The sequence below is a fragment of the Coenobita brevimanus genome, chromosome 50 (assembly GCF_032717465.1).
Source record: "Coenobita brevimanus isolate Jiangsu-jjx chromosome 50, ASM3271746v2, whole genome shotgun sequence".
NCBI classification, from domain to species: Eukaryota; Metazoa; Arthropoda; class Malacostraca; order Decapoda; family Coenobitidae; genus Coenobita; species Coenobita brevimanus.
In genome coordinates, this window is record NC_137003.1 from 54,784,738 (window position 1) to 54,811,413 (window position 26,676).

At 41.5% G+C, this 26,676-nt stretch overlaps 1 protein-coding gene across 1 annotated transcript; it reads right to left on the reverse strand.

Annotated features, from left to right (window-relative positions):
• Positions 1–6,510: 6,510 nt before the first annotated feature.
• LOC145399800 (uncharacterized) lies at positions 6,511–26,293 on the reverse strand. Its single transcript, XM_080272349.1, has 11 exons — positions 26,224–26,293; positions 20,198–20,338; positions 16,809–16,910; positions 16,167–16,240; positions 15,542–15,707; positions 13,410–13,586; positions 12,733–12,816; positions 10,192–10,308; positions 8,967–9,082; positions 8,441–8,623; positions 6,511–6,651 (listed from the first exon to the last, which is right to left on the reverse strand). Exons 1-11 carry the CDS (start codon positions 26,291–26,293, stop codon positions 6,511–6,513), a joined length of 1,371 nt encoding a protein of 456 aa, XP_080128475.1.
• Between the last annotated feature and the right edge of the window lie 383 nt (positions 26,294–26,676).

Sequence of the window (26,676 nt, forward strand, 5' to 3'; positions counted from 1 at the left end):
CCCATAATACGATCCTAGCTGTTCACTGCCCACCACACTAGTCACCTCAATGTTCACTGTTGGAGGCTCTTATCATTTCGTGATTTCATGTGTATATAACTGCGTTCATACTGAAATGTACATGTACATATTACATGCACACTGAATTGCTCATGTAACCTAGTCCAAATATGATTAAATTCTTACTGTTACTTTCTTTAATTCATTGACGATCTTATTCAACTTACGAGTAAGACAGCCTCTAGTGAAGACAGGAAATAACGATGGTTGCGTCTAATCCATCCTGTGCGAAAAGTTTCTCTGAAGTTATTAAAAAAAATGCAAGATGCAAGAATATATGAATAACAGAAATACATCACAGGAATGAGGAGGTTCATTTTTTTTATTTTAACCCTTACCGGAGGCCGTATTTGCACTTCCTGCCAAAAGTAGTGGCACTACTGTTACCGCGACTTGAAGCAAAATGCAGCGTTATCAACACTACAGGTATTTAAGTTAATTACTCACTAAAAAAATGATAGCTCAGCTACGTTGCATCACTACTTGTAGTGTCGTTACAACTCTGCACGAGGGGCAAGCCATTCGTAATTCCATTACTACTAGGACGTATTTTCATTTTCTCTTGCTATATCCAGACATTTTTATACAGCTTTAGAGACTTTTCAAACTGAAGAAGTTAGAAATAACCCTCACATACCACTTCACTGCATGAGGCCTAGCCAAGTTAAATGAAATCTTTTGCTGGTGGCAAGAGCAAATCAGTAAAGTATGTCAATGGACTGAAGGGGTTACGCTGAAGTGAGATGACTGGTGATAGTAAGACATGAAATGTTCATATTTCCCTGTTCTTTGAGACAGTTGTTTGACACAACCCTCACAGGACAGAAAACCATTTCTCAGCTGGGCAAAATGGCCTGGAGGAAACAAGAATAACAAAATTCAGATGTATTACCCCTGAAGGGGTTAAAGAGGTTCGTTCTCATCATCATTCTCCTCCCCTCAACTGAACATCATCGTCTTGTGGTTTCCAACTTTGTGCGTAAATAGAAGGCTAAAGCACTAGTAACATTTATCTTACCGGCCACAAGTTGATGTCACACCGTTATGTCTTCGCATACCGTATTTAGTACAAAACTTATATCTTAAGGGAAATACAGCCTAATTTGACTGTAGGAAGAAATATGAAAGAGAGTACCGAGGGCCTGGCACTGTTTCTGACCATTTCTCTATGACGTCAGTTTTTCATAAGCTATATAAAATCGTCTGAAGGCAAACAGAATATAATGTAAAAGAGGCCGTGGTACTGGTGGGGTTAAGCGGGAGGGGGTAATGGACTTACGAGTTAGGCGTTGTGTACAGCATCAACAGCTTTATCTTCTGGCGCTATTTCTTTTCCTGTGCACCTGAAGTTAAACGACCTTAGTTCTTTCGAGCGTAGTTCTTTTGAATGTTGTAGCTGTCTCATATATTCGGAACTGGGAAGGGATTCTTTAGTTCAAATCTCCGTTTAACTTTACAACTCGATGTCGTCTCTCATATTTGTTCTGATGTAAATTCCTATGAGTCTAATTAGGAAAGGTTTTTCGTATACAACAGGTTAGATGTAGCCTTCAATAACTCTCCGTCCGACGAAGTAGTTGTTATACTCATAACGGGAATAAATTAAGAAAAGGTAATCGTACTAAACGAATTAAGGAGGGGGAGGATGTAGTTAAGGAACGGATGGCCAAAGTTTCCGTAATTTAAATAATTTAGTTTAAACAAACCACATACAGTACACTAAGTCTTGTTAAATTGTACAATCACAAAAACAACTGTTTTCCCAGTTCCGTCTTAAGTAAATTTCAACTGACCCCCCTTCCCCCCAAAAAAAAAAAAAAAAAAAATCTACTATTCATAGTGCGCGTTGCAGATGGTTTAGTCTTTCCGCTTTGTATTCATCAGCCTTTGGAAAGATACTTGTGGCTCTATCTGTATTTTATAACCTGAGTTGGGTTTTATTGTCTACTTTAGCAATAGTTGTATTTCTGATGAATTTAGTGTACATGGGAATATGTAATAACCACTTGTGATACAGTGCTTCATCTGTTTTAGATGCAGACCTCTGAAAAAACCTGGAGTTACTGTAAATGTTCCTTAGACGGTGCTTCTTCGTAATATATAAGTCTTGAAATTAGCTTAATACTCGTATAAACAGGGTTACAATAACAGGATGGCTGCAAATATGCTTAAATTGTACGTAGCCTATGTTTACAAGATGTACATATTTATCTATATTTTCTACATGGATGTGGTGGCATTCATTTACAAACCAATTTGTACCTCACTAAAGAAAGAGATGGTAAACTGAGTGCAGGTTATATTTTTCTCGAAGCAAAGAATAGTGTGTGTGTGTGTGTGTGTGTGTGTGTGTGTGTGTGTGTGTGTGTGTGTGTGTGTGTGTGTGTGTGTGTACAATGCATTTCACCCAACAAACTCATTCGTGCATTCATTAATAATGGAATGTAATAAACGCTACACATCTATACAGACTTTTATTTGCAACCTCCTCCATTAATTGTTCGAAAATATACTTAGCACGGTGATTACAAAGTCAGTGCATATTTAATATCATTTCCTTAGAAACTACAAGTAATATATGGTATGCCGCTGATGAAAGGACGCTCTACAGCAGTACTACCAGCTTTTACTATTCTCTGCAGATAATTCATATCCAGAAAACTCACACTTTCGAAAGGAGCTCAAAAAAACAACCAGTACGAGATTTAGTAGTGTGCAGTGGAAGTTCTGTGATGGAGGTGTCGTGTGAATAGCAAGATTTCTTTCTTAGGTGCGAGAAAAAAAAATACTATCATAAGAAACTGATCACTGGTTCTACTCTAATCCTAAGCAAAGTGGAACACCATCGACGTCAGCACCAGAATAACTGGCCACTGCCAAGCTGCAATGTGAGCTCTCTCCATAAGTGTATGTGTTCCGTACATGATTCATCTGCACAAGAGAGGGAGAAATAATATTGTTAGAAATGGTGGTGAATGCAGTTTCAAACAACATATGACAACAAAATATTCCTTTAAATATTTTTCGGTACTAACAGAGAATATACTTTCATAGAACGTGACATAAAATTTTCCTTTAAATAATACTGTTGGCAATTATTATATAGTTTCATACAATATATGACAACAAAATATTTCTCTTAATACTACTGTTAGCAGTGCTAGAGAACTTACTTTCATAAAGTAGATGACATAACAAAATATTGATGTAGTTCCTGAGAAATAACAGTTATTCAGTATGGACTGACTTTACCGTCACCCTGTAGTTCTGTGAAGACAAGTTTTCATCGCTCGGCGGCGCAACTACATGGGATTCTGGGGGGCCCAGGTCCCCCCTATCAGATCCTTGGCCAGGAAGGGGAAGGGACCGGTCTTCCCATTCAGATCCTTGCCTTCCCATTGGCGTCCCCAATTGAAATTTCTGAATCTAATGTGCACATTATTCTTTCATATTCGAAGAAAGTATAAGTTCTTCTCTATGTCATATTTATAATGCATTTATCACTTAATTCTCCGCTGATAATCGGTTCAAGTGCTCAGATCACAACGGTCATATATGATTAGCAAAATGTGTGGTATTTATTCTTATTTGTTTATTTCTTGTAATCTCGTTTATCAGGTTTTTGTTCAAACCCTGTTAGATTTATTTATTAATAATACGTAATGTAACTTTGTTCTGAACTTTTTAAAATCGTGAACAGCTTCAACCCATTCCGTGCAAGACACCTTAAGAGTACATAGCGCTGTTAACTATCTGTTTGTCTGTCTACAGCAAAATTTCTTAACCCCGGAAGGAGTGTCCACAAGCAAATCCCCTCCATGTCACTCTGTCCTCTGCCATCAGGCGGCCCTCCTCCAGCTCATCACCCTCACGCGTATGCCTCTACTCCATTCTTCCATTTCACTGTCGACCTTCTCTCCCCTTTCTGCCTCTTCACTTCTACCACATACGCTCTCCAGTTCAACACTTGACTCTCCATTATTCTCACATGGCCCAACCACTTCTAAAACCTTCAAGCGCAATCACTTCACCACAAGGCTCCATTGCTTTCTTTTCAGTCTGTCTCCACACGTGACACCACTTGCTCCACTCAGATAACTAATTTTCACTCTTCTTACGTTTGTGTTCTGTCCTTCCAACACAATCCTATTATCTGCCTCCATGCTCACTTCCCTATTCCTTACCACTGCCTTCAATGTTTGTAACCTTCCTGCCCTCATATATTCTCCTTGTGCTTCATCCTCGAATTTTCTATCTTTGCTAATCACACTACCACAACATTTTTAAGACATTCAAGTCCTCCGCTTCCTGACGTTATCACGGCTGTGAGAATTATTTCAGAATGAGTTAACACATTTACATCGTTGGCTTAATGGTCCTCTTCCACCCCCTAGGAATAAGGTTTTCCCCCTCCTTGCCCCCCAAACCCCATGTGTGAAGATCTGGCTACACCATCGTCATCACTTGACAAGGACGACAGAAAAATTGTTGCTCTCTACCGGCAATCAAGAAGGTAAAGTGTTGACTCTAAAGGCATATGGTTCTATGTTTTGCACAGAGGAAGCCTGGCAATTACAGGAGTTCCGGCTGTAATGGCTAATGAACTTTAAAAATATCAAGATTGCACTACGATTACAGCAGGTAAAAATATGATGTGGTCATGTTACAATGGCCAGAACACGCTGTGACCGGATTCAGCAGGAAAACACAGATTTTTTTTTTCTTCCACAAGCTTTGAAAATGGTATAATAGCCTCATTACTGCGGTGACGTCTGTTTCTAGTATACGCTTTCTAACTCTAGGCGATTTTCGTCGCCTTAAGAAAGACCTCGTCTTGAAGAGATTATTGGAGGATATATCTAAACGTCCTAGGTCAAAAGGCCTCTCCTACGAGTAAGCAGAAAGGAATCGCCTGGTGGTATGAATAAAATACATCATCGTACTGACGGCGTTAATTGTAAATCTTAACAGGCAGACCCACATTACCCATTTCGAGGCGTATGATTATAAGGTCATCAATATTTAAGGTCCAAGCTCTTGGTGGTATTACTTGACAAGCCTCCAGCCTCTTCTTTGGGGCTTGAATAATGTGCCTATAACATGAGGGTCAACTTAGATAGCTCCCAAAGGCCACTGCTTGGATTGTGGGCCGTACTGTACAGTAGGTGGAACAGGAGGCTTCGTAGTACCTCTTAGTAAGGGATTTATTTAATATATTACACCCTGATATTCGATATTATTTACATCAACACAGATCACTGTAATGTAATGTACAGAATATATCGCTGATGAAGTGTTACGAAATCCACGAAGCCACTTAGAATACGGCCCCATAAAAGTCTGCCACACAGGTTAGCTGCGTGACTGAACATCACCCACTACTGCTTTATTTGAGTATGAATAATGTAGTGAGAGTGAAGAATGAGAGACTGACTACAAGAATGTGTATGAGTGATATGGAGGGGGAGAAGAGGCCAAGGATGAGAAGGATGCAGGGAGTGGAGAGATATACGAAGGGGGGAGGGGGTGGTGAGTTGGAAGGAGGGTAGCAAATAGCAGAGGACAGGGCGACATGGAAGCGAAGTGTTTGTGGTCACCCCTCATGGGATTAAGGCGCCTGGCAACGTACAGAATAATTTGCAGGTAATATCCAAGATCCCCGGTTATGTCCTCAAGAGCAGCATTCACTCAGTCATTCACGATCAGTTCCGGTAGCTACCAGTTTCCAAGGTTACCATTTTTATTCTAATGTCGTAGTGTTCATTTTAATCAGTCCACTACTATACGACCAACATATGAAGGATCTTTGGTAGTGACAGGGTTAATGCAGACTCTATCACACCCCTCCAGTTGGAAAAGTCTATCCTAAGGTTGGTAAAATCGTATAGAGCTATGAATATGTCACTGAATCGAAGAGAAAAGTGGAGAATACCTGTCTGACCCTACGTACATTCGAGATTAAATGGACACTACCTGGCTGACTGTACGTACATTCGCTTACGACAGAATAAAGGAACAGTTATTAAAATGGTCGTCGTTTTTCATCTGTGCATGAAAGTGTCCCAAGCGTTGCAGGTCCTACGCATATCTAGAACGTTGACGTACGATTAGTTTCCTGTCGTAAGTTGGATTTGTCTTACAGGAAGGACAAGAACACGAAAAAGTAGACTCTTCCTGTTTCTCATGGTCTTACTGCAAAAATGAATCTTAATTACGAAAAACATTTTTGCAAGTTATTCTGAGAGAGAGAGAGAGAGAGAGAGAGAGAGGCCAAGGATAAGGTGGAAGGACAAGATAGAGGTATATGAGTGAAAGTAGTGTGAGCTGGACGAGGGCAGCCTGATGGCGGAAGACAAGGCGATTCGTTCGTGGTCACCCCTTTCAGGATGAAGGCGTCTAGTTTTAGACTGATAATTAAATACCGGTATTTTGTGAATCTGGCGGACCATGTCAGCAGTCGTTGTGTGAGAAAGACTGGTAGAATCCTGAGCACGCTGGGCAGCCTGCGATGGCGCGGTAGTTGCGGAAGGTGTCAATGACGGTTTGGTGCCAGATGTTGAACGGACCGTTGTTCACACTCCTCAGGGGCGACTGAAATATAGTGTACATTACTAATTTTTATTTTTCGTACTGTTTTGTTTTAGTCTTCTTGTTGTTGAGTAACCTCTGTCTGTCTGGCCGAGCAGACCCATCAAGTGTAAGCAAACAACCTCCCTTGCAGAGCTGTCCCGTTCAGTGAATCAATGTTCCCTTTCGGTAGACAGCGTCTCGCCGCAGCGAGGCTCGGGAAAGAATTTGGTTACAGGACAGGGGCCGCATTTGCGAATCTCCACCCAGTTAAGAAGGGAACCATAGTAGGCTCCACGTCACCCCGTTATTTGGTTCAATGGTTAATACCTAGCGCTGTAAATGGTATTCTGGGTTACAGGAAACCATTAGGCCTGACAGTGTAGACCACCTGATATATATATATATATATATATATATATATATATATATATATATATATATATATATATAAAGAAGTTAGAATGGCATCAGATACGGAAAGAAAGGAGGGGGATGCGGCCATGTGCATCAGCTGCTGAGGGGGTGCAAGCTCCAAAGGGTTGAGAACCGCTGGTATATACGAACAATTCTGAAGCTTAGAGGAGGAGGAGTGGTTCAAATAGGTGGACGTTCGTGTGTGTGTGTGTGTGTGTGTGTGTGTGTGTGTGTGTGTGTTTAAGATCGTGCTGGTAGGATGAATTATGTACAGAGGAGCTCAAGAAAAGCGTTTATCAATCTATAATTTATAAAATGATGGTGAAGGGATTGACTATTTATGTGAAACATAACAAAGAGTATCACAAATCATGTGGGTAGATTATCAGGCTTGTAAGATGGAGCTAATATAGCCTACTCAGGACAAGAAGTATATGTGAATAATTCAGTGGCCTATTTCACTTTATATGCTGGTCAGTGGCATGGTTACACCCTTTAACTGGGCCTAAAATTGCCATCTCTGCATCTTGAATACTGAACTACAGCAACAGGTTAACATCAGTTAAGTGTGCTTTGTGAGAGCATAACGAGAGAGCGAGCGTTTGTACATACGCCTATCATAATTTCATCTTGGTGTAAACTTTCAACATTTCTGGGGAAGCTGAACAATAACAGATGAATAATTGAGCTAAAGTATTTACTTTCTCACTTTTTTTCTCTCTCTCCCGTTTTCTCTCTGGATGTGCATATAGCGAGGCGCCGTAGCATTTATCACACGCGCAATGTTCAAGTCTCTGTTCCCGACTTAACGTGTCAACGAACTGCGTCGGTAAACGCGTAGCTACTGACCGAATGATAAAACTCAGAAATGGGGCGATTACCCTTGCTGATTTCATTCCTTGATCACAGAAAAAACGAGGGTCACTGGAAAAGTATGGTTAGGTTGGATGGCTCTAAGTGAAAATACCGACCCGATCAAGTGGCTCTCGGTAGCACTAAATGAAAAGATCCTTACTATTTTTTTTTTTTTGTTCCTGCAGACAAGACGCTGATATTCTTTTCATGTGATTTATATACTGTATGTCGATGCCAGAAAGACAAGACGATCATACATGAAAAAATAAAGTGATTCGATGAAAAGACCGACCCTCCTTACGCGGAATGAGAGAAGAGATCAAAGTCACATTGTTCTGACTAAATGGTACAGAGAGCAATGGCCCACTCTCGTAAAGTGCAATGAGAAAAGAAAATGTGTGAAATGCCGGGTTCCAGTATTGTTTCTAATGTGAAGTAATTAATATATTGATTGTTGTTCTAACTACCTAGTATTGGGAGCAAATATACCGCTATCGTTCCTACTGTGAAATGAGAAATATACGAATGAAGTGGCCCCTACCGTTATCCTTCCCAGCGGTGCAAAGTCCGGTACGGCGGTGTCCAGCTGGCAGTATAGCGAGAGGGTGGCGAGGGCGGTGATTCTGAAGGGGGTGGCTCTGGGACCCACTGGCAGGCGGTACAGGTCATTGGGGCAGGCGATGAAGGAAGGACCCAGCACCGTAAGAGTCGTGGTGCACTTGTTCTGTAGGGTAGGGACATACGGCTACTTTACTCTAGTGGTGACAGGAATAAAACATATGCACTCATCGTACTTGAGTAAACACACACACACACACACACACACACACACACACACACACACACACACACTGGTATAAATGCAAGCGACAAAAAATTACATTTAGATACTCAAGTTAATGAAGCTAATGCGTTCGCTGCGCTCGTGAAGGGTTTGCCTTCTCTCTTTCAAATCTACGTATATAAAACTCTCTCTCTCTCTCTCTCTCTCTCTCTCTCTCTCTCTCTCTCTCTCTCTCTCTCTCTCTCTCTCTCTCTCTCTCTCTCTCTCTCTCTGTGCCACCTACTTTCTCCTTCCTGGTACAGATGCCGTAGTCGACTCCGGCCAGATAGAATCCTCCGTAGTTGAAACTCTGTATGATGCCTGTGTTGCCGGTGAAGTACTGTCCACACCCGCTCGGCACTGCCACCACAAAAAATAGGAATCTGTATTTACGAATAAAGCACGTCCAACCCCCGAAAGCCCCCATGCCCCCGATGAATGGCATAATGGACTTCAAAATTATCCTAGCCTACAAAAGCACAACAAATTTACACAAAACAGGAATATACAAAAATCAACAGACATATAATACTGTACAATAATTGAACACACACCAATGCTGGCAAAACAGCTTGTTTATTTTTCCGTGTGAAATGATGAGAAGACGATTACATCTCCTCCCTGATACGTATAATGACATGGAACGGGTAATGTACACAGAAATATTAGAAAGTTTACTGTATTCAGACACAAACTATCCAGTTGTGAAGGTAGGGGCAAAACTGAGAAGAACACAGTGTTTAACTATGTAATGTTCAGGGCATAATGTTTTTCACTGTCACCTGCATCGTCTGGAGAAACTGAATGCCCCAAACCCAGCCTAATGAAATATGGTGTTTTTAATCCTGCATTTACCTCGACCTACACCACTACAACAAATTGCCTTTTATTATGTTCGATTCTGACTTCACTGTGACGAGGCCCATATATCTGGCAATTCTGTTAGTATGCATTTGCAGATCTGGCTATGTGCATTAAAAGAGTCAATGAATGTATTTTCGTAATTTTAATCTTGCTGCCAACAGATGATTTATTTATTTTATAATATCTCCAGCAGTGAAGGGTTTAATGTAGGATGCATCTAACTCCAGTTCGGAGTCTCACCAATACTGAATTAAATCGTCTGGTGATGGGCTAAAATGAAAAATACGTCACGGAAGTGAAGTGATGAACCCCAACTGAAAGGAAAATGTCTATAATCCACAAGAACAAATTTAAAAACGCATAATACTGAAGGCATTAACCTCAAATTCAACCTAGTGATGTACCTATGATGCTATTCCTTCTGCCTTCAGACGATTATACTCAGCCTGGGATAGATTTTTCACACAGGGGGTTACATACAGCCTTTATTTATCCCTTCGCCATCAGGGAGTTTGCTAAGCTGAATAAAATCGTTTGGAAATAGCAAGAATAAAAAAAGAAAATATAGCACCGGACTGAGAGGATGAAATCTGTCTGTCACTCACCTCTCTGGTCACAGCTGATCATGGACACCTTGATCTTGAACCTCCTGTCGAAGCTCGCCGCCGTGGTCTGGAACGTGAACACGGTGGGGTTGGCCTTGCCCTTCACGTCCAGGTAGACTGAAAGCATCAGGATGGACTTGTGCTTTAGGGCCGTATTCTGACACCAGTATTAATAACACTGAAAGCGCCAAAGAGGAAGCAGGCCCTTTATTCTTATCCGTCAATTGTGGAACACCTGTTGCTGTTGTTGTTATCATTACTGATGTTGTTGTTTAGCCCTGGGCTGTCTGGTCGAGCTGACCCGTAGACCACAGGTAAGAAACTGCTTCTGCGGGGCCGTCCAACATGTACAGCACAGGTACTGTTTAGGAAACCAGCTCCCCCTTGTGGTAAACAGCGTTTTACAAAGGTCGGTGCTGGGAAATATGAGGTGGTCTGGTTCCCGGGTGGACGCCTCAACTGCTTAGCTCCACACTGGGCGCACAGTGCCATCATGTGTAGGTTCCTCGTCTGCGCCTTATTGTTAGGTGGCATCATCCTGTATCTCACACTGTGGTGTGGTTAGCAAGGGTACAGAAGGGTTACATGTTGTCAGTATCACATGCTCACAGAATCACAAGTTAAGCTGGGGGCTTGGCCACACCTTTGCGCTTTCAGTTTTAATAATGCGATTGAAGTAGAACTGTCACCACCACCACCACCACAGGCATCACACATCCATCTCCTCGCCACCACAACCACAGTCACCATTCCCAGTGGCTGTAGTGATTTCGTAACATTTCCTCCTCAGCGATTCGTTCCGCCTATTACACCCACATATCCTCTTGTATGATACTGATGCAAATTACGTAAATATCAAAGCTATATAACTAACATACGAAAGTAAATTACGTTATGATAAACAAAATAAATCTCTACTGAACATGTGCAACGATGCCTCCTATGGTACTCAGGAAATGGCCATCACACTTGCAGGCGAATTATCAACCCCATCTATCTGCTGACGCATTATTTTGGTGTTTACTTGCTACCACCAGGCTAGATTATTTAATTCAGGAAAGATCTATAGTACTGAAGAAGTTGCTTGAACCTATATCTAACCCGTGCAGTTCGACAAACCACTTTTAAGGTAAGTAAGATATTTTGAAGGTAGTAACAATAAAATGAAAGTACGTCACCGGAGGGAGAGGGTTAAAAACTGAGAACTCGAAGGTGTAAGTCTATGTTAATTGAGGGACCGTTGTGGAACACCTGCAGATGATAGCTATGATCAGCCTCCATTCCACATTACAGAGTGCATGTAGTCAACACCAATACGGCAAAGATGGATATATTTTGTCATCGTCACATGCTAAAGAAATTATTGCCAAAATTTTTCCAAACTTTTACACCCTTACATCTAACTTTTTACCTAAAATTGCCTATGTTATTACTTACATTAATACAGTATATTCATTCTGTTATTTCTGTTTTCACCTTGAGACTGGAACATCTTGAAATGGTCGTCAATCAGGCTGGAATATTCATGATTTCGCTTCTTTATCTCACATTCTGTTAAGTGTCGGAATGTCCTAGCACTGATATTATACTACTGTACTTGCTGGTTCACTCACAAGGGGTCCTGAATTCACACACATAAAAGGGCAATAATGAATACTCGTCAGCCGTAGTTTGTGCTCACCTTCAACCCCTCCGCCTTCCTAAAGGCTGACTCTTTGATATATTTTGTGGGCCTCCTCTCATAAATGATGTCTTGTAATGTTGATGTATGGCAGGTATACTGATAAAGAAACACAAAATAAAAAGTCTTGCGTTTTATCTATTCATAGACACTGAAACGTACTAACCAGCAAGATTTTGATAAGCTGCAATAAAATACTATACAGTATAAAATACAGCTTGTTAACAAGCAGTGCACTCATATCTGAAAGCTAAAAATGAATGACCTATAATGGAACTAATTGAAAAAAAAAATGGTGTTTGTTTACATATGAACTCAAAATTATCATCAAAATGTCAGTGAAGAAGACTGAATCATTATGAGACGCGTTAAGAGTGGTAATTTGCTGCCACGAGTGTCAGTAAAGCAAATACTTGTACATTAAGTTCTCACGATAAATAGACTTTTTCATTGTTTTCTTAACTGCTAGATTCACGGTACATTAATAAGTCTTTAACGTTCCATTGCTTAAAACAATGCCAATATTCCTCAATATTCCGTGTCAGGTGTATAGAAAATGTTGTGAAAATTTGAACACATCCCTCGTAAAGTAGTAAGAAGTCTGTTCTATACCTGGCATAGGAGGTTTGGCAGCATCTCTTCTTCTGCGATTTAATTTGCATAGCATACCTAAATATTCTCTTGTTTGTTGTCTTCATTGTTTTAATATCGACACTGTATCACTGACATACAAGGAAATACTGACGTGCAATTTAGTGCAATTTACAGAATATAAACTGTAAATTAATAGAGCTAGGCAGTGCTATGAAATATCCAAAGCCACTCCGAATACCGGTCTGTAGGACAAATGAAGTACTTACAGTGCCAGTCTGGAGGTGACGATCCACACAGGTACTGAAACTTGCGTTCACCATCCACCCTGAACTTGTCCTCCCCGCACACACCTAGCAAAGCATTGACAAAGGATCATAACCAATTTATAGAATTTTTAAAAGTCTCCAGAACAGTCCACCATTATCATAAGTTGTTTTGTTTTCTTATTTCATTACTTTTATGTTCACTACATTTTGACTGCGATGTTTGGTAGCTGCATGAGTGAAGACAATCGTATATATAAACAATCTTCAACACAATTCAAGTTTGAGGGAGTTTATAAATACGGCCCCTGCAAGCCACCACGCCTGCATAACATCTGGTTTGTGAACTGTGATTAGCTATAGTTCGGCCACCATAACCTGGTACAGGTTTTTGTAATTTTGCAGCTTACTGCCAATAGTTCAATGGCAGAATAATGCATTACTACGGTTCCATATCCTTTCCATGGCACCTTTCTGTAACTAACACCATGTTCTTGTGTTCATCTCTTATTACTATTCAACGGCATATGAAGACGAGAGAGAGAGAGAGAGAGAGAGAGAGAGAGAGAGAGAGAGAGAGAGAGAGAGAGAGAGAGAGATTCAACAAAGAAATGATTAACAATACATAAATATACAAAATAAAATGAAAAAATAAATTAACACAAGCGGCAGTGACTTACCGAACTCATTTGGAGGGAAGGATTCAAAGGCCACAAAATCGAGGCGGAGCTGGCATGTGTCTGGTGTGCGGGTGAAGGTGATGGTGCAGGTACGGGCAGCGTTGTAGGTAGCGGGGTAGCCGGGGCTGACAAGGTGTGTGCAGTTGGTGGATGACTCCCCACCACACGTCACTTCACCTGTACACACACACACACACACACACACACACACACACACACACACACAATCAGTCCAGAGAAAATTGTGTGCCATGAATTCATGAATTCGAAGAAATGTGTGTGTGTGTGTGTGTGTGTGTGTGTGTGTGCGAATTTAAATATGTACGTTATAGTTGTTTAAATGGTGTCCCTGATGGCCGAGACTAGAACCAATCAGAAACAATCAGGTAAACATGGTGGACACATGGTAGCTAATTACCGTGGTAGTTATATATATATATATATATATATATATATATATATATATATATATATATATATATATATATATATATATATATATATATATATTTCTTTACTTCTACATCCACATCATTATTAGCTACATCGGGTAGGATGAGCAGATAGACTGGTGGAGTGGGCAGGACCAGGACCCATAGGACGGTTGAGTGCATGGGCATGCCCGAGTGGATTGGTGGGTGTGGAGGGGCAGGGTGGGTGGAGTGGGTGAGAGGGTAACAGGGTGGGTGGGCAAAGTTGTGTGGATGTGGTGGAGCAGCGTAGTTGGGTGTGTGGGTGGGCAGGGTGGACGGAAAAGTAGGTGGGAGGGTAGGGTAGGGTAGGGTAGGTGGGTGGGTGGGTATTGGATAAACAGATCCATGGTTGGAATAGGTCCATGAGGAATATAATGGGGAAATGGGCCCAATGAGGAACATGGGTTCGTTGGGTAAAATGGGACCCCGTGGGCCTTCTCCCAAAGAGGGAATGGCCATCAAGGGTGTCAAGCAATCCCGGTATGCACGATCATAGGGTCTTACCCGGGCAACGCTGGGTAACCGTGCTAGTGTAAGTTATAATAGTAAGCGAACATTGGACAATACGACGGACCCCAAAAAGTAAGAAAAAATTAAGCATTGTCACAAAATCGCAACTATAACCTGACGGAGATTTTCATCTTTCTGCAGCATAATTCCAGTAGCTGTATGGCGAATTATGAAAATTTTACACCTTTACACTTATTTCGTGGCACTTCTCGTGACTAGTATGATATTTCAGTGTCATTCTCTTTATACACACAGAATGAAACCACACTAAGGTGATATATCCTTTCCATAACACTTCATCGGGACTAGTACCACATTCTAATGTTAATCACTTATGACAGCTAAATGGTGGAAAAACATGGAAGTAAGGCTCTCTAACTTTACTCTATATTCTTCATTCTATGCTCTTTGGCCTAAAATCAACATTTCGTCATTTTTAATCCAAGTTGTAATAAGGGTTTAACATCAAAATACTATTATACTTCACAAGAAGTGCTGTGAAAAAAGACGTACAGCCGTAGAATTCCTCCACTAAGCTGCATGAATGTCTCTGTTTTATTGTTGGAACTGCAGATGAGGGGGCCCTTAGTCCCCTCACCCTTCCCTTCTCTCCTTAGGGCTAAGTACGAGTAAAAATGTGTGTGTGTGAATGAGTAAACTGGGAGTGAGTCGTCCTGTCTCGGCAACCCTCCTTCTCTTGGGGAAAGCAGCCTACTGTAGGTAAATAGATAGAAGTTGCATGAAACAATCTACAGAGGACGAGCGGCTGGGTCAAGTTAATACCTTCTTATCGGTGACGCAGTATTTATTCTTCCCACCACCAGACGATTTTATTAAACTTAAGACAGACCTCTAGTAGTGAAAGGGTTAATGAAGGCTGTATCTAACTCCTCCAATTCGAAAAGTTCCACCAAAGCTGAACAAAGTCGTCTGAAAGTAACAAGAATATAATGGAAAATACGCCACAGGAGTCAAGACGATGAATGTAGTCGTCTAGTGACAGTATGAGGACAGTGCAAATTATATGACTGGGTTGAAGTGGTTAAGTCAGACATTCAATTTGGCTAGTATATTCCCCTAGAATGAGATTTCAAAAAACAATCGATTTTACTCTCAGTCTTCCCCTAAAATAGAGCCTCAGGTACTCACTGTAGCAGCATACCCCGAAGCCCTGCGCGCATGGCCCCAGTTCAGTGCCTCCTAGGTTGACACAGTCGGTGGCCGTATAGCAGGTGCCGCTCACGCCACCCACGGAGCAGGCAGCGTTGGGGAACCGTACCAGAGTGAAGATGGGCACTGACGGGGTGGAGGCAGCCTTTTAATGCAAATGCAGTATCAGTACAGCTCAACACATGTTTTCACACTGAAATGGCTTGATGATAGTCTTTGTCAGTGTTTTCATTTACAGAAGTCCTTCCTAAGTTGAACATAATTACTTAATGGTGGCAACAATATATACAGGTGTGTGTATGTATATATATATATATATATATATATATATATATATATATATATATATATATATATATATATATATATATGTGTGTGTGTGTGTGTGTGTGTGTGTTATACACCCATTAATAGGTCACGTCAATGTAGGAATTAAGTGATGGCAAGTAGTGCTATTATTGCATTACGGTGTCTACACACTTCAGGCACCTCAGATTTAGCCCAGTTTTCTAGGCTGCATAGGAGGCTCCGTAGCACCTTTTTCCTGGCGATTATTCCTCGTACGAAAGTGGTCTCATTTATGAGGAAAGAATAATTCTCGTACTTTTGTTTTTGTAGGAGGAACAAAGAAGAGTGCAGGAGCATCCCATGCCCCCTGTTCTTCCTGCATCTCTAAATCTGAGTCACGAGAGGAAATCGATCGTAAGCTTGTTTGTGAATCTGATCGTAGAAGTCTACCCTGAGTGGAATGCGATTATATGGCAGTACCAAGAAAACACTTAAAAAGTGTTATGATATTAAGCTTAATACAGATTATCATTTTCTAAACCTTTAATCTTCTAGTGGTCGGGACAACTCTATTATTACTGTCCAGCTGACGTATAATTTTATTTAGGTGAGAGGGAGTCATAGGATCCCGGCGTTAATATTGTTACCATTAATCATCTCGCTGTACGGTCAACTCTGCCATTTTCCTGCCATCCTTTCCGAACACTCAAACCTTCCACCAAATTTAGTTTAAATCTCACCAAAACGTTCTGACTTTGCCTTGACTGACCAATTGTTTTCATATTCAAATTAATCCCTGGGTGCATGTCAGCTCTTTAAGTGGTCACACACACACACACACACACACACACACACACACACACACACACACACACACACACACACACACACACACACACTCACACACACACACGAGCTAAGCAACACCGTCCTCATAATGGAGTTTATGCATACATACACAGCTTATCTTGCCGTTGCTCCGTTACGTCAGAGTGGTTGGCGTCCAGTAGATGACCCGCAGTAGGAGTCCACGCTCCCATGGCCACATCACACACATCGTCTGTTGGACACAGGGGGTACAGTGATCAGCCATAGTTCTGCTCACACACCATCCCTGACTGAAAGGAACGGTTAGCTAGTCTTTTCCAGTGAACGACGACCTGTTGTTGGTTGCTCAACGCTTTTGTACATTGCACAAGTAATGGTATCACTGTAAACTGTTCCTCATGTGGTCGCGCAACGCTCCAAACAATCACTTGAACAATGAGGGAAAGATCTTCGTTCGATGTGAAACCTTGGCTATGACTTTACCCCCAGACAGAGGTAAGATTAAATATAAACTAAAATCTACGATTGCACAGATTTAGTCCCTCTGCACCTCTGGGGGTTTCAAACTTGTAACTTCAGATTACAGCTCCCTCCTCGCCGGAAAAGTATGGGTCTGTTTTTTATCACATTAGCTCTTACAGTTTCCAAACGGTGTAAATGACTTATATATCGCCTGTACAGTGTGTAAAGGAATTATATACCGCCTACACAGTTACGATCAGTTACTCCGTCATTTGTCTGTCACTGTATACGTATAGTCACAGTGGAACCATTCTTGTGCTTTTCTGGGGTTCTGAACTAATGAAGCTTAATCTCAGTCAATTTTGTTAGGCAAAAAATCATTAGGATTTGGTGCTGTTTGGAGGGGGCATACAGGACCTCTTGACCGCAGCTTTACTGTATTCAACTCATTTGATCAGTGACGACCTTCTTATTTTTTTCTTGATACTTTCAGACGCTTTTCTTGAGCTTAGGACAGACTTCGAACTGAAAAAGTTATATATGTCGTTCATTAACCGTTTCGGTATTAGAATCCTTTACAAAGTTCAACATAATTGAAGGAAGCGAGAAAAATGTGAAAATTGTGTTCTTGGATTAAAGGACATCATCCACCATGCTTTATATATATATACATAATATATATCATATATAATTATAAATAACATATACAGTATATACATAATGAACATACCGGTATATATATATATATATATATATATATATATATATATATATATATATATATATATATATATATAATCCTTATTTTATACTATGTTCATTTCAACTCACATTTTCGTCCTCCTTTCAGCATATCTCCCGCAACTGTGTGGTAGAAAATGAAAATGCTACGGGTTTTCATCCTCTCTCATGCACTTCTTCACGACTTGCATCATATTCTAGTGCTGATTGCAGCAACTCATCATTCATGGTAGAAACATGGCAATTTTAGGCCACGTTAGACTAAAAAGGGTATAACAAGGCTCACCACTGGCGTCCGTTTGGCATGTGGTGTTTTCAGCTGTGACTGAGGCGATTAAGAAAGGTGTAAGGGAGACCAGGACGATCTTCATGGCTGTCCCCAGAGCAGAATCACACCAACTCTCGGGGACCACCATTATACGTGTGTGTGTGTGTGTGTGTGTGTGTGTGTGTGTGTGTGTGTGTGTGTGTGTGTGTGTGTGTCACCTCATATCCACCACCTGTATTCCTCCCTAAATGCGACCCACCATTAATGGTTCTTTTAGATAATTACTTCCCCTAAACCTTTATCTTATGCCCGAATTTCCCTCTAAACTATATTTATGCAGTCAAAAACACTGATCCACTGCAAATTAGGTGACATGACTATGATGAGAGTCGTCAGTAAGGTATATAAGACTTTGATCTTTGTTAAGTATGTTAATACACGGTGCAATATCACGCTAGACGCCACTCAGTGAAAAAAAAAAAAAAAGTGCAAAAAGGTATTGGAGCTGCAGGCGGGCAATTCATGGTGCCTGGATATGAGCAGCACTTGCATAGTCGGTTGTTTTTAATGTGCGTGTGTGTGTGTGTGTGTGTGCGCGTGCAAATTTGATCTTATATTGTCCTTTAATACTGCTGACATTTCGTTGTTTATAGGTGCATATATGTAGCGGACTGTAATGAATACACAAAGCCCTGTGTTATCTACTGCACCAACACCACCAAGATAGGTTTAACTCCTTCAGGCAGAGGAAGTAGAGTATTTTTGTTATTCTTCCTACCATCACAACAATTCCATGTAGCCTTTATCATTCCCTTCACTACAAGACATCCTTTGTAAGTGAATAATGTGCAGAGGCCTGACAAAAAAAAAAAAAAAAAAAAAAAAAGTCATCTCTGTAAAGATGTTCAGGCAGTGGCAAACTAAGGCAACTGAAAAGATGAATCAAAGCTTAACAAGACACTGAGATAATGGAGAATAAAAGGAAGAAGCAGGAATACCGATTTACCGCTGTTGCAGGTAACGTTGCCCTAATTCTGTCTGTACCCTTATTATTGTATTCTAAACACTTTAACTGTTCCTACAATAGCCATTTCTCCCTCCTGAATTTTGAGCTGCAACAAGAAATCAGCAAAAGACTACTGTATGGTACTTGCCTGGAAGAAGTTCCGCGGAAATATGCAGAGCCGTAGTGCTGGAAGAATTATTTTACTTGTATTTGGAGTTGTTTCTTGTGGAGATACGCCACTTTCGGCCCAAATTGTTATATACGGTATCCTTCTTCAATAAACCATTTTTCCAAATGTTGGCACAATTCATTCATTTGAAAAGTCACGGCATAATCATATCAAAACACTATCGGAATATTGTCGTATTCTACTGTTTTGTTATTTGAGCTGTAAAAAGACGAAAATCTCTGTCACGTTTAGAAACGAGTTATAGCCTTGCCGTGTCAGTACCACCCACGATATATAGTGGTACCACCGGTCATCAACCCCACTGCCGCTGGCCTCGCTTCCTGCCAATGAAAATACTGCTAACTTCCCGCTGTCAGAACTGCAAGAGTACTGACCACTCAGCCATTCCATGTTTGTCTGTACTATATCTACCTCTCTGGTGATTTGATTTTCCTTTTCCTCTAACCACCTCAGCCAGAGTAAGTCTTTTCTAATTAATTTAGCTGCGCCTAGATTATTTTATTCAGCTTTGGATATCACTCTGCCAGTGAAAGAATGAATGAAGGCTATATATAATCCATTCAGTTAAGGAAATCTCTCCTAAGCTGAAGAGAATTATCCAGAGATAGTAAGAATTAGACAGAGGTTACGCCATAGGAAAGAAGGGGTTAACTCTCAGAATAAAAAGAATACGAACAACAGCAATAATAATAATAACAATAAGATAAGCAGCTATCCACTACACAAGGATCATCAAGGAAGACATGTAGTTCCTGCTGTCAGTCTTACTGTAGAATACAACCCGCAACCATCGATGTTATATCCAGGTCCCCTAGTTGTACTGCTGGAAGAAGAAAGATAGGGGTAACTCACACAGTCGTTCATCCACGTGATTCAGGTGGTGGTGGGAGGTGTGGTTATTCGCGCAGTGTGGTGGTGGTGGTGGTGGTAGCGAGTGTTGCAAGGTCATGTGCTGGAGCCTCCTTGATTCATCCTTTCCGCCAGCACTACCTCCTGGGAACAGACATATGACATAATGGAAAGGTAGGTCAACAGGCAGATAGATAAAATGGTTGAATTAACAGACTAGCTGACGAGTATGCTGAGAGAGAGAGAGAGAGAGAGAGAGAGAGAGAGAGAGAGAGAGAGAGAGAGAGAGAGAGAGAGAGAGAGATTCATCTCCGACTGTGCAAGTGGTAAAAGCCTCCAACTGGTACCAGCGAATTCCTTACAGTAATTATGACGTCAACAGAACTATTACCGAGTTGTGTGTTGAGGACCGCGTTGAATGGCCAGACACGCAATTTGTGCATTTTTACACCCTACTGTCATTCTCCGCACTCAGCCTGCCCCGCTCACCTCACACATTTTTTTTTTATTTTTTTTTTTTTATGCGAGGAAGAAGGAACCAAAGGCCATGAGCCCGCAGTAACAGTTCCCTCCAAGAGAAAAACAAAATACAATAGAGAGCCAAATTCAAGATCCGATCATTTTGAGATGCCTGGACACACTACGTTTGAAAGACTGGAGATCATAGGCAGGAGGAAATACAGACAGAGGGAGACAGTTCCAGAGCTGACCTGTTGCATAAATGAAAGACTGGGAGTAACGGTTAACTCTTGCATTAGAGAGTTGGACAGAAAAGGGATGAGAGTTTGCTGCCAGACGGGTGCTACGCGCCCGTCGTAGAGGTGGAGGAATGCAAGCAGACAGTTCAGAGGAGCAGTGACCATTAAAGTAGCGATAGAAAAGAGATAAAGATGCAACAGTGCGGCGAAGAGACAGAGGTTGAAGGGAGTCAGTAAGAGGAGGAGAGTTAATGAGACGAAAAGCCTTTGACTCCACCCTATTGAGAAGAGCTGTATGTGGGAGCCTCCCCACACATGAGAGTTGTACTCCACACAGGGGCGGATCAAACCCTGTATAGAGTCAACAATTGTGCAGGGGTAAAGAAAGAGCGGAGTCGCTTAGCACACCCAATCTCTTGGAAGCAGATTTTACAAGAGATGTAATATGATCTTTCCAAGATAAGTCCCGAAGTAAATGAAACCCCAAGCATGTTCAAGGATGATGCAGGATTAATCTGAATATTATTAAACATTAGTGGGTATACCTGTGGAAGATTTTGTCGGGTTGATAGGTGTAAGAACTGAGTCTTAGATGCATTAAAGACAACCATATTATTTTTACCCCAGTCAGAGATATGAGCTAAAGTCAGACATTAGGTGTGCCATAGCCTCATCCCTTGTTTCTTGAAGTAACTGTTGAGATGGGCGTTGCGGGAACCGAATGGAAAGATGAAGGGTGGAGTCATCAGCGTATGAGTGGATAGGGTTAGATGTACAGCTTAGAAGATCATTGATGAATAAAAGGAAGAGAGTTGGTGATAGGACAGAGCCCTGAGGAACACCACTGTTGATAGATCTAGGAGAAGAACGATGGCCGCCTACGACAGCGGCTATAGAACGACCAGAAAGGAAGCTAGCGATGAAGGCACAGATAGAAGGATAGAAACCGTAGGAGGGCAGTTTGGAAATTAAAGATTTATGCCAGACTCGATCGAAAGCCTTTGAGATGTCAAGTGCAATGGCAAAGCTTTCGCCAAAGTCCCGAAAGGAGGATGACCAGGAGTCTGAAAGGTAGGAGAAGATCGCCAGTGGAGCGTCCCTGACGGAACCCATACTGACGATCGGAAAGAAGGTTGTGATAGGAAAGATGCCTTAAAATTTTTTATTAAGAATTGACTCGAAAACTTTTGAAATACAGGACGTTAAAGCAATTGGACGATAGTTGGAGGGTTGGGAGTGGTCACCCTTCTTTGGGACTGGCTGAATGAGAGCAAACTTCCAGCAAGAAGGAAAGGTACAAGTTGACAGACAAAGGCGAAATAGTTTGCCTAGGCAGGGTGTAAGCACAGAAGCACAGTTTTTGAGAACAACAGGAGGGACTCCATCAGGCCCATATGCCTTGTTAGTACTGAGGCCAGTAATGGCAGAAAATACATCAACTGAAGAAATTTTAATGTCAGCCATGAGGAAGTCAGAGGGGGAAGTGATGGAGGAACAGCACCGGAATCGTCTAAGGTGGAATTGGAGGAGAAAGTCTGTGCGAAGAGATCTGCTTTATCAGTAGAAGAAACAGCTACAGAACCATCAGAGTAGAAAAGAGGAGGGAAGTATGATGAGGTAAAGTTGTTAGAAAGATTTTTGGCAAGGTGCCAGAAGGAGCGAGAAGAATTCGAGTTGGAGAGTTGAGAGCATTTAGTATGGATGAAATTATTTTTAGTAGAGCGAAGAACAGACTTAGCACGATTCCGGGCAGAAACGTAAAGATTATGTGATTCAGGGGTGGGTTGGCTCCGGCACCTTTTGTAGGCCTTCTCCTTGTTGCGGACAGCATTAGAACAAGCGTGATTAAACCAAGGCTTTCTTGCGTTAGTCAAAGGATATGAGAAAGGAATGTATGCTTCCATGCCCGAGAGAATAACTCCGTAATGCGCAAGGCACACTCAGATGGCTCACGGCCATGGAAGCAATAATCATTCCAGGGAAAATCAAAGAAGTACTGCCTGAGGGCCTCCCAGTCCGCAGCTCCAAAATGCCAGAGACGACGTTTCCCTGGAGGGTCCGCAGGCCGTACTGGAGCGATAGGACAGGTTAAGGTAATAAGGTTGTGATCGGAGGAGCCCAACGGAGAGAAAAGATTAACAGAGTAAGCAGAAGGATTAGTTGTGAGGAAGAGGTCAAGTATGTTGGAGCTCTCTCCAAGGCGGTCAGGGATACGGGTAGGGTGCTGTACAAGCTGCTCTAGGTCATTAAGGATAGAAAAGATGTAGGCTTGTTCACCAGGTGGATCCGTGAAAGGAGAGGAGAGCCAAAGGTGGTGGTGAACATTGAAATCTCCAAGAATATTCACCCTCACCCCACCCCAACGCCTGCGCCAGCACCCGGGGTTCAGTGCTCTAATGATAATGAGACTGCTAGCGGTTGTAATAACGTCATGAGGAGTGCGGTCACCCCCCCCCCTTCTCTCTCCTGCTTTATACTGTAAGTTACCCACTAGCACACCGTCATCACTTCGGAATGGTTTATATTCTTTTTAACGTAAAATGAAGAAACTAAAGGTTGGAAGCTGTGTGTGTGTGTGTGTGTGTGTGTGTGTGTGTGTGTGTGTGTGTGTGTGTGAGAGAGAGAGAGAGAGCATTTTCCGAGTTCTCCAAGCAAACCCGGTGTCGTATGCACGGAGTGACTTATGCTGGAAGTCACCGTTCCGCTCACTGCGCATGCGCCGAATGGCCGTTTGGCTGCTATTTTGAAAGTATCTGCATGTTATTCCAAATTTTATGCCATTTATCAACAACATTGTATGAAATACATGTGTCAGGAAGATAGTTGGATGTCTTATCGACCTGTAGGTAACTATAGGTCGATATATGGATATACTGTATAAATAAAGATATATATGTATGTTACAGGAAGATTATGAAATTAGTCATTTCGTGAATTAAGATTAGTTTAATTTAGGTTTATTTAGGTTAGGTTGATCTAGGATAAGGTTAGGTTAGGTTTGGTTAATTTAGGCTTAACAGAGAAGGGAACGGTAACTTCCAACATAAAGTCACTCCGTGCATATGACACCGGACTTGACATGCCAACTGTGTGGCAGTCTGCGGATCCAAAATTGGTCTACACAGTCATACATGTTGGCACCAAAGACTGAGAAACACACTATCTTAGAGAGAATCGCAGCCGTCGTCTTCTGTAGCAGCAGGACAGCTATATAGTAAGTTTAAAGTGTGTTCTAGGTAATAACTGTGACAATGTGGTGGGATGATGTGAAAGTGTGAAGGATGTAAGTGGTAGATTATTAACCCATGGAGATGAAGTAAGGACCAGATGAAATGAATATTTTGAAAGCCTGATGAATGGGAATACAGAGAGCAGAGCGCTGTAAACATGACTGGTTTTGGGGGTGTGCAAAGAGGGAATGCTGTGCCAAGAAACGTGACACTCGCACAGGTGAAGAGCGTTGTGAAGCAGCTGAAAAATGGGAAAGTAGCTAGGGCTGATGAGGTGTATGCAGAAATAATTAAGCGTGGTGGAGAGAGCAGAATGATGTGCTTGTTGGAGATATGTAAGAAGGCATGGATGAGTGAAACTGTGCCAGCAGAGTGGAAAAAGGCTGTGATTGTACCCCCGAAATAAAGGTGCGTGAAGTGAGTGCAAGAATTATCGTGGCATAAGTTTGAGTGTGGTAGGGAAGGTATATGGAGGGATTATTACAGAGAAAGTTAAGAAATATATCACAAGTCCTAGCGAGCGATCAACAGGGTGGCTTTAGGAGTGGCAGAGGATGTGTGGATCAAATATCTGCAGTAAGACAGATAGTGGGGAAGGCTTGCGAGAAGAACTATAGGGTGTTTATGGATAATATCCCACTCTGCTAGATAAGCTTTACCTCTTTTATAAATCATTTCACCTTTACAGTGCTTTCATCCACTTCTGTTTTATATATTCTCAATCTGCTTGTTAACCTGGCCTTCTGTTCATATGCATAATGCTGAGTTGTTTGTCAGACGCTGCCTAACTGCTCCTTTAATGCTTCTGTATAATCCTTCCACCCAAATCTGTATTCCCTGTCTTTCCTTCCCCCATCCATTCCTCCATTACAATAATTCATTTCTATCTGATCGACCAATTATTGTATTCCTGTATATATGCATGGTATTGCCCTTTCCCTTACGCCTGCTGCTATTTATAAGTATGAAATGCTCTTGAGATAGAAATATGCCTCTGAATGTAGTGTTTTTCTTCCTTTACTGCGAATCACATCAAAAAACCTCGTTGTTTGACTAACAACTTTTTGCTAACAAATTCTGAATTTAACAACACACTCATGCTCAAATCTGAGATTTTGAATGAAACTGGTAAATATTTTAGCCAGCATCCTAACCAATCAATTCAATCTTTTACCAACAGTACTGTAACTCTACCTATAGCTAACATAATCTTACCTATATCAGCGTATTAATTTACTTTGGTGTAAAAACGAACTACATATTTCAATGAGGAACTTAAATGATTGCATTTCTATTGATGGTACTGGTTTTTTTTTTTTTTTTTACTCATTATTGTAACTATGCTTGTGTATAAAAACCTAACTAACCATTTACCAACACTGGTCTAACTCTAATATCTGTAATTCTTGTCCTGTAATATAATATGCAAATAATCTTATGTTATATATCAATTTAGCCTCAAATATGGCGAAAAAGTAATACTGTATCCTGAACACTACTGGATGACTTTCAGACTTGCTGGCTACCACTGCAGCATGAATCACCAATACATACATTATACTGTAAGTTATAAATTAAAAGAAGCACCTCATTAAAAATGCCATATTTATATTATGATTTTTCAGTGCCATGATTGTTACACCAAGATATTGGACTGGAGACGATCGAGCATGTCTTCCCTCCAAATATAACTACAATGCTGAACTGGCTAACACACAAACTCTAAGATTGTTGCCGTTCCAAAAATCTATCGAGAAATTACACGGGTAATCTGACATTAACTTGGATGCATAATTTACCAACATACCTCCAAATATTTAGCTCCACGTCGCCACCTCTCCCCCACGGGTTTTGTCGACTCGCACCCGTATTTCGTTCCCAGGGACGATATGGTCTTGTAAAATTATCTAAATAGCCAAGCATTTCTAGTATACTGTATTTTAGCTTGCTACAGGACATTCTATTCCTAAATTATTCTGTGCTTATAGATGGAAATAACAGCATCTTATTTATAAATATGTAGGTTTGTTACACGAAGTGGGGGGAGGGGGGAGAGGGGCTCCGGTGGCGTTTATCCTCCAACCATATTCTTATCACTGACCTTTATAGTAAGGAGAGGCTTTCTCATGGGTAGCGCCGCATAGTTTGTGTGCCTGACTCCAGGGGCACATGGCGGTCTTCCAGGGAGTCAAGATTTCCCGCTACACAGGGAAAGTCAGACCAGGGTGAGCGTCAACATCCAGCACTTGGGCAAACTAGTTCACCAGCACTTGGGCCAGTCTCGCCATAAGCACTACCACCAGCTTTACCAGAAATATATCACCAACACCACCGGGAGCTGTCATCTTTACAGCAGCTGACTACTTCCTATAGACCGCACCTGCTGTAATCTTAAAATGCTGTTAGGTCCAACGAGTTTCCTTTCTCCCACGTCTGAGTGCGTTTGCACCTTAATTGGTCCCTGTCACCGTGGTACGAAGGGTGATCAGAAAGTAATGACAGTTCGTGCTATAACATGAAAACCTTGAATGATGGGAGGTAGGGGAGCAAGGAG